We start from the raw sequence: 16,714 nt of genomic DNA, 5'->3' as shown, positions 1-16,714 counted from the left end.
AAGAAAAAAAAGAAAGAAAGGAAGTAGAAACCTTACATAACTGAACAGCTTTTAGTTAACAATTTTTTAAAGATGAATTGGATTATCGACCTGCTGGATACAAGAAGTCTTTTCAGAGGATCTTCGGAAGAGGTCAAAACAGAGAAAACTTCCTTACGGTTTTCGCCGAGCTTTCGACAGTTTTATACTGTCATCTTCAGGACCTGTTTTATTATCATATAAACAAACAATTAAAACATGAAAAAACAATAATTACAACAAAAATTGAATATCTTACTTTAAACCTTAATAGGGAATTAAACAACATGGTGTTTTGGGCACAGAAGTACATTATGTTTTTTGGGGCTCAGCATCTAAACATTAATTTAAATTGAATACATTAATAATTAAAAATTATAGCTAAAATTACAGTAAAAATAAAAATTAAAAACGTGGTCGAGAAAGGTTACCTCATATAAGTCTAAAAAACCAATAAAATCCTCCTTTTTTAGTTTTTCAGTTAATAAAACAGGCCCTGAAGATGACAGTATAAAACTGTCGAAAGCTCGGCGAAAACCGTAAGGAAGTTTTCTCTGTTTTGACCTCTTCCGAAGATCCTCTGAAAAGAATTTTTTAAAGGTGTGTTGTATTTTTGCGGTTGCAGGTTGAATGTTAATAAAGCCTTAGTTCCAACTGTTATTAGTTTATTCACTTTTCACTTACAATGTAAGCATCTTCAGCCCTTATCCTATACATAAATAAATAGTTTCAATATAAATTTTGAAAAATCTATGTACTAATGTTTACCCAATGTTATACTTTACATCTAATGAATTGAATGAAATAACTGTGACTCTGTTTTTTGTTATCTTTGATATTATTATTATATCATAATGATATAATAACCAAAAACAGAGTACATCTTCATGTTGACTAGTTTTTTCTTTCCATTAAATTTAATTAGTTCATTCAATTCATTAGAAGTAAAGTAGGAGATTAGGAAAACATTACTACACAGATTTTTCAAAATTTATAAAATTTATATATTTGTCACTATTTATTTATGTATAGGTTAAGAGCTGAAGTTACAATACAAGTGAAAAAGCTTTCCTGAATAAATTAATAAACAGTTGAAAGTAAAGGACTTTTAATTCTTTTTAATCGCTAAATGATGATGGCTCAGATATAAAAACATCATCCCAAATAAAACATCATCATCTCTCTCACTTTTTCTTTCACCTCTCTTCACATTATGTGTAAAAAAAGTTTACAGAACCAAACTTTTATGTGGTAATATAAACATCATCACTCTCTCTCTCTCTCTCTCTCTCTCTCTCTCTCTCTCTCTCTCTCTTCTTGATGTCTAGGATCCATTGGTGTACCATATTACAGTATAATTTGTAAATGTTTCTTTTTAATTCTTCAAACATCTTGTTTGAAAGGGTCTGATTTTTCTTTGATTTTGTCAGATACCTTTATTACCTATTGTCCTTTTAGAGTTTTTTCCATGCACAATAATCTGCATGTACAAATGATATCTTATGAATGTACATGTGAAACCCTTCTGCTTTCATTCTCGAATTTGGATATAAGTCAGGACAGGGTCATTTCTGCAGTTTATTTAATTTATTTTTATACTTTGTATCTACCAATGAGTTGTAATAATCATTGATTTATTTATATAATTTTTGTGATGTGTATTATTATATTCTGACGCACCATATCTTTAAACTTTATCTTTTTCATACTTTATCAAAATTTAACATTTTTTCTTTTATGTCATTCTTCAAATAGATTAAAAAAATCCATATCTTAGTCAAATAAAAAGTGTGAATTACAGTTTTTCTTCAAGGTTTTGTTGCTTAATATTTTATCGTCATTTTTACAAAGGTTGACTGTCATAAAAGAAAGGAAAAAAGAAAAAAAACTATTTATAATTTTATAATTTTTATAATTGAGGTTCGAAATTTATTGTTTGTCAAGAAGTTTCACACTAATTTTCAAGTCATATTATTCAATTTAAAAAAGGCTTTCAATTTTTTGTCAATACGTTAATAAAATATTGGGTCGATTTTAAAACAAACCCTTTAAATGGTAGGTAAATTAAAAAAATCGATATGATTTAGAATAAACATGTCAAAATATCAGATAAACAAGGAAGCTGAACTAATTAATCTTATGTTAATTTTACATGCTGTTATAATTTTATAAATATCATTTTCGAAAGGAATGAGTGCCCACGAGTTGGACACTCGAAAGGTATTGGGAAAAATAAAAACAAGGAACACTTAGTCAGTAGTTAGCGCAATGAACTGCAATAAGGCCAGATGTCGTTGGTCGTAATTTGAATGCGATTATCTTATAAAAATGTTAAATAATACGAGTTAAGTCGGTATTGAGCCGACGTTGAAAAAAATAAAAAATAAATCAATTATACCCAATAACTGTTGTAAAAACTATCGATGCACATGATTTTTAAACTATTTTCCCCAGATTTTGACTTGTTTATCATAACGCCATTTTGTGTAGATGTCTTGATTATTGTTTCCGATGTCAATATTCAAAACGTGCTCAACTTCTGTTATTATTTCTCTTCATTTAATATTTTTTAAAATTTAATTGAGATTATATTTAAGATTTTCAGAATTCCTATAACCAAAAAGAGTTTTTAAATCCTGCTTTCTTCGGTTTTGGGATGTCTTCGTCGATAAATTATGAATATCGGCAGATTAAAGCATGTAATAATAATCCTTTGTTCACGGAAAAGACGGAAGAAAAGAAGCTTAATTATTTCACCGAGGAGACCATATCGAAAGTGACTTTCTGCCCTAGCAGTCTGAATTTGTTGTTGATTTCCTCGTGGGATGGACTTGTTACTCTTTTTGATGTGAAGAACAATGCGTTCAGGTGTAGGTACGACCATGGCTCTCCAGTTCTGGACTGTTGTTTTCTTGACGCGGCGCACTCCTTCAGCGGTGGTCTCGACAGCATTGTTAAAGCGTACGATTTAAACGTCGGGAAAGAGACGGTAGTTGGAACGCACGATAAAGCCGTCAAATCTGTTGAGTATTCATCGGATGTAAAATTACTGTTGACAGGAGGCTGGGATTCGCAGGTGAAGATGTGGGACCCGAGGATGGACACTTGTGTCGGTACGCTGCTTCAGCCTGATAGAGTATACACGCTCGCTCTTTGCGGTGACAAGTTCATTGTCGGCACTGCGGGGAGAAAAGTGTACGTGTGGGATCTCAAGAATCTAGGTTATGTTTTGCAAAGGAGAGAGTCGAGCCTTAAATACCAGACGAGGTGTATCAAGAGTTTTCCAGATCATAAAGGCTACGTGTTGTCGAGCATAGAGGGTAGAGTCGCTTTTGAGTATCTCGACTCGAGCCCTGAGATGCAGAAGCTCAAGTACGCCTTCAAATGCCATCGTCTCAAGGAAAACGGTATTGAAAAGATCTACCCAGTCAATACAATCAGCTTTCATCCCAAACACTCGACCTTCGCCACAGGAGGTTCAGACGGCTACGTAAACATATGGGATGGCAACAACAAAAAGAGATTGTGCCAGTTCCACCGGTACCCATCTTCTGTCACTTCCGTCTGCTTTGACGGCAATGGCACATCCCTCGCAATAGCATATTCTGAGTTGTACAATGAATACGGAAGTAGTGACAAAACTACGAGTGGTATTTACCTTCGCCATTCTTCTAGGCAAACTATGCAATAAACGTTTGCATTATTTTAACCAATTTTTGTACATTTTTTCATTTTGTAATAAATACTTTTGTTTTTCTTAAATAACCTCTGTTGTAGTTATTTTTATTTGACCAATCAGCAGAACTTGGTTAATTTGGAAATATTTTCTTCTTGAGATATGGGGGTTGTTGAACCTGTGGTTTGGTTGTTTCTGATCATACTGTGCCACAAGAATAAGTAATAAAGGATAATAAGTAATGATCAATTTAAAATGTAATTATACAACAAACATTAGAAATTGGAAAATACAATTTCAAAGGAATTAAAAATTTGATAAAACTAATCCCGAATCGAATCCCACTCGTGACACTGACTTTTTTATCTCAACTGAAAACCTTAATTAATTGAAAGATATTAATTGGTCAAGCGGACCACGAAAACTAGTGAATTTGATAAAATGTTAAAAAATTATATACATTTTTCTTTAGGCTGTCTGGCTGGACTAACAAAAAAAATGTCCAGTGCAAAAGATTGTTAAAAATTGATGTAATATTATGTAAAAATTATGTAATATTTTTTATCTATTATGTAGCACTTTTTATTTTGTATGCTATTGTACAATAATTATTTAATTTTGTTGTTCTACATAATTTTTCAATTTTTAATAAGGAAATAATTATTGTGAGATTTCTAAATTCTACACATTTCTACATTTTCTATGTGAGTGTGATGGATCTGAAATTTGGTCGTTATCGATCATTTTGGTCTGCTGTGTCATAAAATTAGTCATAATTAAATAATAATTCTTTGATTGCCAGATCAATTATCGAACTCTTTAAAAGCTTAAAGCGCTTTTAAAAATATTAAACAATATACTCACCCCATCTTTATCATTTTGACGAATATTGTTCAATTCCATTTTTTGTGTCTTTATTTAAGCTAAAGTGTCCTCTTTTTTTGCTAACATTGTTATCAGATTTAAATATGAGATAATTGTTTCAAATGAACTAAATATTGAGATAAAAATTTTATTGGATATATGAATAAATCAAACGGTTTAATGTTCACATGGATTTATTTTCAAAATACACAGCAGGCATTTAAACCTAAAAATAGCAATAATATTAATAATTAATAATAACTAATAATTAGTCAATACACCTTTGTTATGAATCGTTACATATAGTAACAAGTTTCTCGATTAATTTTCTTCCTCCGACACGATATGCCATATCGGCCAAAGCGTTAGTGACTTGGATAACTTGGCAGCAGATGAGATATTCATGTGAATGCACTTTCATCGCTTTGATCATGTCTGGGTCAACGTTCATCTTAACTCCGTGGCACTCTTCCCTTATCCGGGATAAATTGAAGCTAATCTGTGACAAGTTGTTAACGCTGTCACCCTGCCCAGTTTGATCTGAACGTTTCTTCCCTTTGACCTTGGTATCTCTCCACCATAAACAACATATGATGCCGGCTGTGGCCCCGACAGCCAGAGCTGTGAGGCTGGCTGTGATTAATTTAGATATTTTAGGGTGTTCAAAATTACTCAAAAAAATAAATGTTAAACCATTTTTTTAAATTCTGATTTAAAAAAAAATCACATGTTTTTAAGAAAAATAAATTTTATCAATAGATAAAGAAGGAAATACTTAAAAAAAAGTCCAAAATTATTACTAACGTAACAATGTTTAAATGCATGTATTAACTTGTAAATTCTAACAGATAAAAACACTTGTATTATTTTTAGGAGAGGAGGAAATCTATTTTTTGAAAAGGGCATCAGTTCACTAGAGAACATCCATAGGGTAATTTTTAGCTTTTTTAACAGCGTATGAGTCAATTGAATTTACAGTTTAAAAACATATTGGAGAATTTAACAAAAAAGTATTTTATGCAGCATGTTCACGTGGCTTAGATCTCTTGCTTCTTGTGCCCCGGGTTATCTCCCTCAAGAGGCATAGTGACTTTATACAGGAAAAAGAGCTTAATTGAATAATTGCTACAGTTTGAGGAGTGGTGTGTCCCTGGCTTACAATTGGATTTTATTGCTCAGTTTACAATCCGAGGGAGGATCATTGTTGCGGTGTAGGTCATAGTGATGGTGGTTAGCTGGAGGCCCTTTTGGAGACCCTCAGGACTTAACTTCCAAACTTAGGCCTGGGACTGATGATTGATATCACTACTTAAGGCTGAACTTACGATCAGTTTTATGTTCAACATACAATCTTTATAGAGGAGAGGAACGTTGTCGGATTGGGTCGTAGGTTATGAAGGCAGTGAATCGCTTGAGATCCTTTTCAGATGTACATCTACATAGTTAACAGGGTGTGGGAGACAGTGTATGAACTATATTTAAGGGGAATTTCCATTTCCTTTGTATAGATTCCAAGTCACACAGGAATAAAAAACAACGAACGGGCAGACGTTGCTGCTAAAACAGCCCTGCGCTTACCTGAATCTGAGCAGCCCGTGTGTGCAAAGGTCTCGTTTCAACCTTCAGAAGAGAGATATTAAAAAAAATGGGAATCTGAATGGATGAATATTGGAGACAACAAACTAAAAAAGATAAAAGACAGCATTCATCCCTGGGAAACTTCCTATCAAACGAATAGGAGGGAAGAGGTTATCATCTGCCGACTCAGAATTGGACACACAAGAATCACACACGGGTTCTTGATGAAAGGTACTGACCCTCCTGTCTGCCTATGTGGTGAACGCCTAACCATAGAACACATCTTGTGCCCCCCAAGGAACTGCCAACGGTTTTACTACACATCTTCCTTACACCTCCCCCTTAAACAACTCCTACAGGATAAGCAGCAAATGGTTGACAAAGTCATCGGGTATCTTAAAAAAATAAAACTATACAACTATATATAACAAGAACACTACATTAACACACAAATAACATAAGCAACAAAATTCGGCTGGCTGTATGCGCTCCCCAGAACTGACACACATACAAATCCACATACACACACTCACATACCACTGTACACATACGCATACATAGCTACATAAAGGCAATGATAGCCCTTGCTGGTTTTTTGCCTAAAAAAAAAAAAAAAAAAAAAAAAAACTGGTTGGTCACGGATTCAGGCCAAATTTTTTTTGGGTGATTCTTGTAAATAAGTTCTGGTTTCAATTCAAATTCAAACAAAATGTTATATTTAGGGAGTCTTTAGAGGAAGAAAAATGGAAAACAAAAAAAGTTTACTTGAAAAATAATTGGTTTTTAGACTTTAAATATTCACATTTAATTTTTGCAAGAAGAATGNAAAAAAAAAAAAAAAAAAAAGGTCCAAATTCATAACCCACCAATCTGGTCGTCCATTTGTCAGACTTTTGACTCAAGTGACTGATGTCACGACATCTGACTCCATCTGAACATTATCTCTGACGACTTAACTCTCCATCTCATGTCTGTCTTTGATGAATCTAGTCTTTGCATGTGATTACATCCCAACTGACACTGACTCGGTCTCTGGTACTGATCTGTAGCCAGTTGTAAACCTTGTATGGCGAGACCCCAGGTCGTTGTGACAAGACTGTGAACATGACCTCACCCTGTGATCCATGGATGAAGCGGTTGTTTACAAAACAAGGGCATTTACCCTGGGAACTAGCTGACTAGGCTTCGAGTGCGTGCAACAATACTTTCCTTTGATAAAATACATTCACTCAATTTAATTAATGTCTCATTAATAAACATTATAACAAAACATTACCTAATTTATAGGTATTTAGACAGATATTTTCCATATCTTTGTAAGCAATTAACAAATTTGAAAAAAAAAAATGTCTGAACGAAAGAAAAGGCAAAGTATTTTAAAAAAGTGCCAACCTACTGTTGAGAAGCTCATAGAGGATTTAAGAAACAAAAAAGAATTGGATGTAAGTTATAATCTTGAAAATAGTTTAAGTTTCATAAATGTCTAACTTAATTTTAGTCATTTCATGTTGATCCTTCTGATGAGAGCGTAATAATGAAGACGATAAATGCAAGCACGTTAAAATTCAAAGAGTTAGATCACAACTCAAAATCAACGCCCTTGACCGATTCCTCAGACTGCATTTTAGAAAACCCTACCGATGTAGTGATAATTAAATTTACCACTGATTACATATTAAATCAATTATTAATATTGCCAACAGACTGCAACGAGCTGTACAAAAAACGACAACACACTGATTCAGAATAATCAACAACTTAGACAAAATTTAGAAAGAAAGGTCAAAAGGAACTCAGCACGAGGATCATCAGGAATAAATAATGCAAGAGACCAGCTGATAGAAGAAAATCTGTTAAAAAAAGCAAATGGAATAACAAAATCGGTATGGCATTATTAATTCTTGACAATAATTGGTCTTTTATGATGTATTTTGAAACAATTTTCTATCAATATTTTTGTCTACATTAAGCCTAACCACTATTTTTGATAATGATAAAAACTCAACTAAAACGTTTTGTTTGTCCAATAATTGACACTTGCAGCAAGGTATTGCTGGATTTGTTTGTCTGATTTGATTCAGTAGTCAGCATTGATCTGCATCAGAGATCAAATAAATCACCCTGTAATGTATTTTGAAGACGTACTGAAAATAAATACAACAGTATCTTCAAATGGTCAATAGTATTTATTTATTTTTGGTGGTTTATAATTTCATATTACCGATGACTTAGTGAAGAGTGTGTTCCTGTTAAGCACAGGAAGTTCAAGACCGATGACAGGTACTGTAGCCGATGAGGTGAAAGGGAGAGGAACTACTTTTCTTTCTAGATCGTTTTTCTCAATAGTCCCTTCAGTTGGAAAATGTGAATGAAAACTGTCTGCATCCACATATCTTGGAGAAGTCATATTCTTGACTGGGGTTAATACTCCTGGTCACCTCCTGTCCATCGCACAGGCCAAGCGTGACCAATCCAGGCCCCCCCCCATCACTGCAGCCCTAGTCCCCTGCCAACCCTAAATTCAGCTCACATGAAATGTGGCACTCCTTTATAAACTGATAGTAAATGTCACCCCTGTTCATCAAAACCAGGGATTCCAAACTGATTGAACTTTCTACCCCCTCCAAAGTCAGAGTCTGGACAAAAAGCGTTTGTCTTTCTCCTATGTTACTCCGGACTTTCCATTATAATGTGACTCAGATACTCTGTGCAGACCCAAGTCATGCAATTTGCAGTATATCTTAACCCCTATCTTATATATTTATGTATGCCCCACAAACAATCTGTTTTCATTCTTGTAATTATGGAGAAAAATGCTGGGAAGCAGTGTAAATTTGAAACCCAAGAAGTTTTTTGGTACCTGAGTTTAAATGGTTAATTTTAATGTTAAAAGATAAAGTTAAACAATAATTAATAAAGGTTTAAAGCTGTATATGAATAAAGAACTAATTAAATACAAAGCTAAATTAAAAAAAAGAAACTATTTCATTTATATTATTGGCATAAACTGATTTTTCAACAAAGAATCAGTAAAGTATTTATTGCTTTTTTCTTACACTTTAACCTTTTTCTTAGGAATACCAAATCACAATAAAGGCTTTGGTTGAAGAAGTTGAACGCCTATCTGGCAAGAAAATCTCTGATTACCTGCAATTAACAAAGCTGCAGAAGCTGATTACCAATAGCAATGACGATATGGCAGACGATGTGTTTAATTACCTGATGCCAAACTTCGATATGCCCCATAGAAATTATGAGTGATTTCTTACAGATAGCGAATAAAGAATATTGCATTTTTTTTTTGTATTTCACAAAAGTATATGTGCGATGGGTTTAAAAAAAAGAAAAGTCTTGCTTGCGATAAGCCTGGTGTAAGTATTTATAAAATTTGCTAATTTTGGATTAAATAATTTTTGAATAATACTGCAAACAATATCTGCAAATTTTATAATTAATTGAAAATTTTTGAATGGTGGCTTTGCACCATCTTCAGTGATGAACTAGCCAGTACTCTACACATACCCAGAACCGGCTCAACATGCGTTCATCGACTCACAGACTGACACCCACCATCAACATTAATATAAATTAAATTCACTAACTTCATGGTCCGCTTGACCAATTAATATATTACAATTAATTAAGGTTTTTAGTTGAGATAAAAAAGTCAATGGCACGAGCGGGATTCCAATTTGAAAAATGGCAAAAAGGAGGGAAAATTCAAAAGGTGCGGTTGAGATAGGAAGTTGGTGTCCGAGTGGATCGAAGTCATGATAGCTCAAGTGGTCGAGCAGCGGCGTATCAAGCCGAAGATCGTGGGTTCGAATCCTGCTCGTGCCATTGACTTTTTTATCTCAACTAAAAACCTTAATTAATTGTAATTAATAGAAATGTCATTATAATAAAAAAATCACAAAATTTGCTTTTCACAACAAATTTTATTATATTTGATCACATTTAGCTTAAGCAGAATTTAATGATACATTTAAACATATCTTATTGCTAATAAAACATCATAGTGTTGTACAACTTAACATTGACTGAAAAAAATTCATAGTTATGTGACGTTAGGGTTATAAGCAGGGAGAAATCTTTTTTAATTTATTATCATTTTACGCCATAGATCATGTACCATTATTTTTTCAGTCGAATAAAGCAAAAATTTTGCTTAGTGTCAAGAAAAAAAAAGAGAGTTGACAAAGTTTTACTCGCTTTTTAGATCATCCATTGTAGTCATCGACTCTGAATGTGATATTTTACAACAGAACCTACAGGAACATAAATCTCAAAGATGCTGGGACTATTCGCAATTCGATTGACAGTGATTTATAAAGTGATTTGAAATGTCAACAAATGCTTGTCCGACATAAAACTTTTACTTGTTTTGAAACATCAATAATGAAAAAATAAGAATGTGAGACAAAAGACCACATTTCAAGTTTTACTAAAGAATCGACATTTTGTAAACAAAATTAACCCATTTTTCGACCACTTCATGGATTAGACAATTTGGAAAAACAAAGCTCAATGATTGTACGAGAGCAAACTCCATGTCGGTTTACGGCGTGCGTGACATGGAACCGAGGAAAGCATTTGAACTTTGAGTCAAAAACCATAAAAAAAGTGTGCCGAACCGCGCAGTTCTCAAAAGGCGCATTGCTTGCTCCCCAAGCTCGGCGTGCTCGAACTTAATATTTGACTAGTTTTTTGGGGTCATTAGGGCTGGTGTCTAGAACAAGGTCAAAGTTCAAAATACCTTGATCGCTTCAGAAAATGCAGTTTTAAACACTGAACTTCGTCTTGTTGCTTTGTTATTTTATTTTTATCCATTCACCTCATTGCCGAACCAAAGCGAGACCCCATACCTGCCATTTAACAATTCAGTGACCAGAAAAAAACGGATCTTCACGTTCTTGAAGCCTTTCTTAGATCTTGTTTAGAAAATTGCAAAAATTCCCTATTTTCTGGTGTCTCAAATAGCTTAGAGGCAGCGCCTTCAGTTCAAAGTCCTTTTCTTGGTCCATGTGCTTAGTAGCACTTTAGTACAGGGCACAATCTCAAGAGCTTTTCAAAAAATACTTTCCGATTTCGGGCAAGCAGCAGTTCGGTCTATACGGGCTTTGGTTTTCTCAGTATTCTTGGTTTCAGCTACATTTGGATGCGTTTTTATTCCACAGTTGCGGAAAGTAGCCGACCATTAAGCAGTCGTTGAAAGAGAGTTAGTCAAAATTGACACGCTAAGTCCATAACATAACCCGGTACTTGTAGCTTTTATTTTGTTCACTTACCATAGAGGACTCAGGTCAGAAATATGTGGAGTTGGTAATCAAGTCTCCAATTTATGTTTTTGAAACAGGACTTTATGAAAGCTTTGGTCGTTTTTTTTCTATCGTCAAAATGTCTTACGTTCCGCTTTATGGACTTCAGAGCACATTCTTCTTTGATTTTTTTTAAATTGCAAGCTTGTAGTTCACAATCCGTGGGTTCTGTTTTAAGATTCATATTGCTTAATAAGTTTAGACAAAATTATATTTATACTCCATTATATTTCGTGGTCCGATTGACCAAATAACTTCTCTCAATTAGTTAATCTTCATGTAAGGTATTGGTTGAAATGAAAAAGAGCCACGAGCGGGATTCGAACCCACGACCTTCGGCTCACTACCCCGCTGCTCTAACCACTTGAGCTAGCTTCACGAGCCGAAGGTGGGTTCGAATCCCGCTCCTGACACTAACTTTTACATTTCAACCAATACCTTACTTAAAGATTAATTAACTGAAAGAAGTTCAATCGGACCACGAAATATAATGGATTTAATAAGTAAAACGAAGTATATCTTCACTAAGAGCTCTCCGTGGCCATTTCATCACAGAGATTCGAATCTTGATTAGACGACATTTGAAAAATGGCAAAAAGGAGAAAAAATTCGAAAGGTGGTTTGAGGTGGAGAGTTGGTTTCCAAGTGGTTCGAAGTCACGATAGCTCAAGTGGTCAGAGCAGCGGCGTATTGAGCCGAAGGTCGTGGGTTCGAATCCCGCTCGTGACACAATATATACACTGTTAATGTAGAATACTGGATTTCAATGAGTTTTAAGTGTACCCTTCTCAGAACTTTTGTGGTTACAGAAATTAGTCCTACGACTTCCTATGACCCCCTGCATGCCCGCATAACAGCCAAGAGAAAAAATAAAATGTATTAGGTATGTATTGGCGTTAACCACTTTCACTGTTTCTTAGGAGGTTGCGACGCCTGTGCGGCTTCAGTGAGACAGGATTACTAGGAAGGATGCGGAATAAAAGTTTTCTGCGAGAGGATAATTATTTTTGGAATTTTTGTAGCTGTTTCTTCGAGGACATATTAAATATTAAAGTCTTTGTGAATGATAAGATTGTTTACATAGGAAGGAACGTTGACGATGATTCAGAAGATTTTGGATTGCAAGGATTCGATTCATTAGATGTTGGAAGTTTGGTTGAACTCCAAAATCCGACGGACTACGGTATGGGTATCCAAATAGTGATATAAATAAGTTGCTTGTTTCCGTTTTGATTGTTGGTTCAGCCTTTTAAGAAACCTGAAACGTTGTTTAATTTTTGTCTTTAAGTCGTTTGTCATTGAATAGCCCAATGTAGTGGGCTATATTAGCTTATTCTCTATATAATAGGCTTTTAATAATAGGCTATATTAGGAGAGGGATGTAGCAGATGAAAGAGTGGTTATTTTTTGAAGAATGAAAGTGAAAATTTTACATTTTCGTGTTTATCTTCCACTGCTTGATCTAATGCTCAAGGGATGCGACATGGATTTGTATATTTCTGGTTGAGATGATCAAGTCATAATAGGATTTTTATGAGAGTAAAGGATGATATCGGCATCAGATGGATAGAACCCAAACTGTCAGTCAAAATAAAAAGGATTTATCACAGGGAATTATTCTTTTACAAAATCGGTCGTGTGGCGGAAATCAATACGATTATTCATTATGATTCCTGCCTATTGTTCAAGTCTGTTAAACAAATAACTGTTAGTCAAATAGGACAACAAAAAACAAGCGAATTCCACCAATATTTCGGAACTGACAAAACAAGTAATAAATAAAATTGAGGTTTAAGATACAGGGTCCACGACTAATCAGTGTAACTGACGTCTTGTCCAGCCCTTGCTGAATATGGTGGCTTTTTTACGATTTGCTATAAGCCGGATTTACCAAATACGAAGAATATTGTGACTTTTGCTTTATAAAGAACGATAGCACAAGAAATAAAAAAGGAATAAAATTTGTCCTAGGAAATAAAACATCTCAGAAACTTGCCCTTTCTAATCTTAAGATATTTAAGAAATAACCTTCCAGTCAGACATCGCACGAATGAATACTCTTTTGGCGAACGGTTTTGCATATTTAAAACAATCCATTTAGTGGCCTATTGACCAAATTACTTCTTTCAATTAATTAATCTTTTTATCTAACGTTTTGGTTGAAATGAAAAAGTAAGTGTCACGAGCGGGATTCGAACCTACGACCTTCGGCTCAATACGCCGCTGCTCTAACCACTTGAGCCATCGAGATTTCGATCCACTCCACTTTCAAACAATGTTTGTCGTTCGAATATATTACTATTAACAATTCATGTGATTTTTATCAGGTCTACTTGCATGGTTTTATGTTTATAATGGCTTTTTCCTTTTATATGCTTTTCTATTAACCGCTTTCTCTACAAAAATGTATAAAATTAACCTTAAATCTAATCTCCAATGTTACAAGAACAAGAGAAATAAAGTACAGAACTGGAAGTATTTAGCAAGTTTTTTCTTCGGAGTCACTGGTGACCATCCTTCCTTTCCTCTACTGGGACCTAAAAGATCTATTGTAGAATTGACCCTTTTCAATCCTCGAAAAGTGCGCTGACCTTAATGCAGTTAAGCACTTTCTATATAGAAGAGTTAGTTTAAGGTTATACTTGGAGGTCACGAGACCACGGAGGATTGTGATAGTGGGTTGGCATGGAAGGAGTGGAATTTATAAAGTGATGTCCTTAGTTGACAGGATATATACCTGATATTTTAATAAATAATTGTTTACGGTTCCTAAGGATGTGATAAAAGAGATAAATATATAATGAGATAAAGTTGCATATCGTCAGATTCGTAGTCGTCTGACTATGTTCTTCATCGTCAAAATAAATTAAAACATGTCTTTTATTAATGAAAAGTGTGACGTTTAGGTGACATTTTTTACATTGAACATTTCGATCGAATCAGAGCGAATCAGTTTAAATTAAACAACGTGAATTAAACGATATTCGTGAGGTTTTGAACCTGTTTCCACTGCATCTAATTCTTTTGAATTGAATGATCATTTGAGTAGGAATTGTTCAGGAGTAATTAATTTGAAATAAAAAAATTGTTAATTAATCAGGTATTCTGGATGTTTTCAAAATTAAAAATTCCAATCTAACAATTAATTTTAACTGATAATGTGTAAGTACACACAAAAGATTAAAAAAATGATTTTCCCACTGTTCAAGGTTATAATGAATTGTGTCCACTTTTCGCCTTTAGAGTCCATAGTGTTCTGCACAAAACCCTCAAAAATGAAAAAACCACCTAAAGAAGCTTTACCAAACCATTTTGCTATTTGTAGTGCAATTCTGACATAACGTATCCTTTATTAATGAAAATATTTTTCAAAATGATTCAATTCTTTTTTTGTGTGTAAATGATTGTGTAACTCACAAATTAGTTGTTTATAACGAACCGGATTTCGAGCATTAAACGCTCATCATCAGTTTGAATAAATTACAAACGGCTCTCTTCTCTCGACGTGAATTGTAAGAGTGACTTGCCGATTCACCGTCAATGCGACTTATCAATGAAAAGATTTCTTTTTTTTTTTACATTTCTCAATTTTGAAAGTACGAAAAAAACATGAATTACAACACAATAATATGTTGTGATGTTAACTATAATCCAAAACATCTAAAAATAACAATGCCATCAAGTGTAAAACATAAACAACAATAAAGTATAAACAGCAAAAAATAATAAAAAATAAGAATAACTAATAAATAAATTTATATAAATATGGCAAAGCTAAAACAATAGCAAAATATAAATATCACATGTACAACACACAAGCGCTTTTATCATTAAGGAGTGAGATATTTTTCATAGGGAGAAGTTACATGCTTTATCATTGTCTTTACATTATATTATGCTTTATTCTCCTATGTTTCCACGAAACTGTGGTATATCTCCTTACCGATTTGCAGATTGCATTTTGGCTAATGGAGAGAGGTGCAAAAAAAAAAAAAATATTGAGTTATATTGTTATAGTTCAGTAAACAGTGATTTCTGGTTCGAGCTATTTTTAGGAGCTGTTGTTAGTATCCTATGAATGATATTGCCAAAAGAAACTGTGTAAAAAGACATTTTTTTTATAGAACAATAAAAATTAACTCCTTATGCAGAGAAAGGTTGCTCGATGTGTCCCACATAACAGGAGCTCCATACAGAGAGCGTGTAGGCATGCCGCCTGATTTAAGAAGAGTCTTCGAACACATTGGCGAGTTTCAGGGTCCCCTGTTCCGCTTGTTAGGGGAATTGGGAATTTTTTATTGTGTCTTATATGAGTGAATGCATTTATTGGTGTGAATGGGGTGGGGCTGATGGCGAAGTAGCTTCTCCGTGGCCTCTCAGGTTGTGTGTATGACTTCGGCCGACGGCGGAAATTTTATAAAAATACTCCATCGACCCCAATTTAGATTAGCTTACTATAGTAAACAGGTAGATGGAGGAATATCGAGTTGTCCATCTCCCAAACTGAATAAGTGTAATCAATGTATGTTGGTGTGAATGTATTTATTGGTGTGAATGGGGAGGGGGTGACGTAGCACCTCCATCACCCCTCAGGTTGCGTGCGTGAATTGGGTCTACGGCGGAAAACTTTTAAAGTACCCCATCGACCCCAAATTAGAGTAGTTTATTGTAGTGAACAGGTAGATGAATATAGAGTACTCCATCTACCAAACAGTATGAGTGTGATCAATGTATATAGGTATGTATTAATTGGTGTGATTGTGTATCGAGTGTGTAGCGGTATTTCGGTAGTGCTTCGGGGCTGAAATGACCAAGCTGTCGGATAATCCTGTCAAAAAAAAATTTAACAACGATTTTTCAAAATTCGATAAAAAATAGTTTTTTTTTTAACTTTCGCCCAACTGTACGCTGGCCTTGATATCCAAAAACATTTCTTCCCTTTTTAAAAAAGATAGTTCCTACTCACATTAAGTTGTTTCGCAACAATCCTGATGTCGAGCCCTTTAGCTTATCGTCAGGTTGAAGGGTTTCCACAACCACGTCTCTGGACATGAATTGCAGAAGTGAACCCCCTGATACCCCCGCCAACGCGACGTTCCAATGAGGAGCTGGGTTTTTAACGGCGCTCAATTTGAACGTGCGAAAAGCGGAAATTATAACACAAATAACAATTGTAATAGTAAATACTGTAAGAAATTAATTGTAAATTAGTGATTAAAGATTAAAATAATAATAATAATAATTAGAATAATAGCTTAAT

The 16,714-nt window shown here is 34.2% G+C and overlaps 1 protein-coding gene, 1 long non-coding RNA gene and 1 pseudogene across 8 annotated transcripts; 2 read left to right on the top strand and 1 right to left on the bottom strand.

The window, feature by feature from the left end:
- The first annotated feature begins 2,273 nt into the window (after nt 1-2,273).
- Nucleotides 2,274-3,733, top strand: LOC106662307 (annotated as a pseudogene).
- Nucleotides 3,734-4,734: 1,001 nt separating this feature from the next.
- On the bottom strand, nt 4,735-5,285 carry LOC112127148. Its single transcript, XR_002910416.1, has 2 exons — nt 4,840-5,285; nt 4,735-4,784 (listed from the first exon to the last, which is right to left on the bottom strand). It is a non-coding gene; the product is annotated as an uncharacterized LOC112127148 (long non-coding RNA).
- A 12-nt stretch (nt 5,286-5,297) lies between these two features.
- LOC106662308 lies at nt 5,298-9,434 on the top strand. Of its 7 annotated transcripts, XM_014386322.1 has the most exons (7): nt 5,324-5,362; nt 5,432-5,489; nt 5,582-6,367; nt 7,424-7,578; nt 7,635-7,781; nt 7,840-8,019; nt 9,212-9,434. In XM_014386322.1, the coding sequence occupies exons 4-7, from the start codon at nt 7,483-7,485 to the stop codon at nt 9,395-9,397; spliced, it is 609 nt and encodes a 202-aa protein (XP_014241808.1). In that variant the 5' UTR covers nt 5,324-5,362; nt 5,432-5,489; nt 5,582-6,367; nt 7,424-7,482; the 3' UTR covers nt 9,398-9,434. The 7 variants fall into 7 exon arrangements, with proteins under 7 accessions (XP_014241805.1, XP_014241807.1, XP_014241809.1 ...); XM_014386321.2 differs by having other exon boundaries at nt 5,299-5,489; XM_014386326.2 differs by having other exon boundaries at nt 5,301-5,489; nt 7,635-7,778.
- The last annotated feature ends 7,280 nt before the right edge of the window (nt 9,435-16,714 follow it).

Source organism: Cimex lectularius, unplaced genomic scaffold, assembly GCF_000648675.2.
Source record: "Cimex lectularius strain Harlan isolate CLEC.00 unplaced genomic scaffold, Clec_2.1 scaffold106, whole genome shotgun sequence".
NCBI classification, from domain to species: Eukaryota; Metazoa; Arthropoda; class Insecta; order Hemiptera; family Cimicidae; genus Cimex; species Cimex lectularius.
The sequence above is the reverse complement of the archived record's forward strand: the minus strand, read 5'-3'. Positions and strand labels throughout refer to the sequence as shown.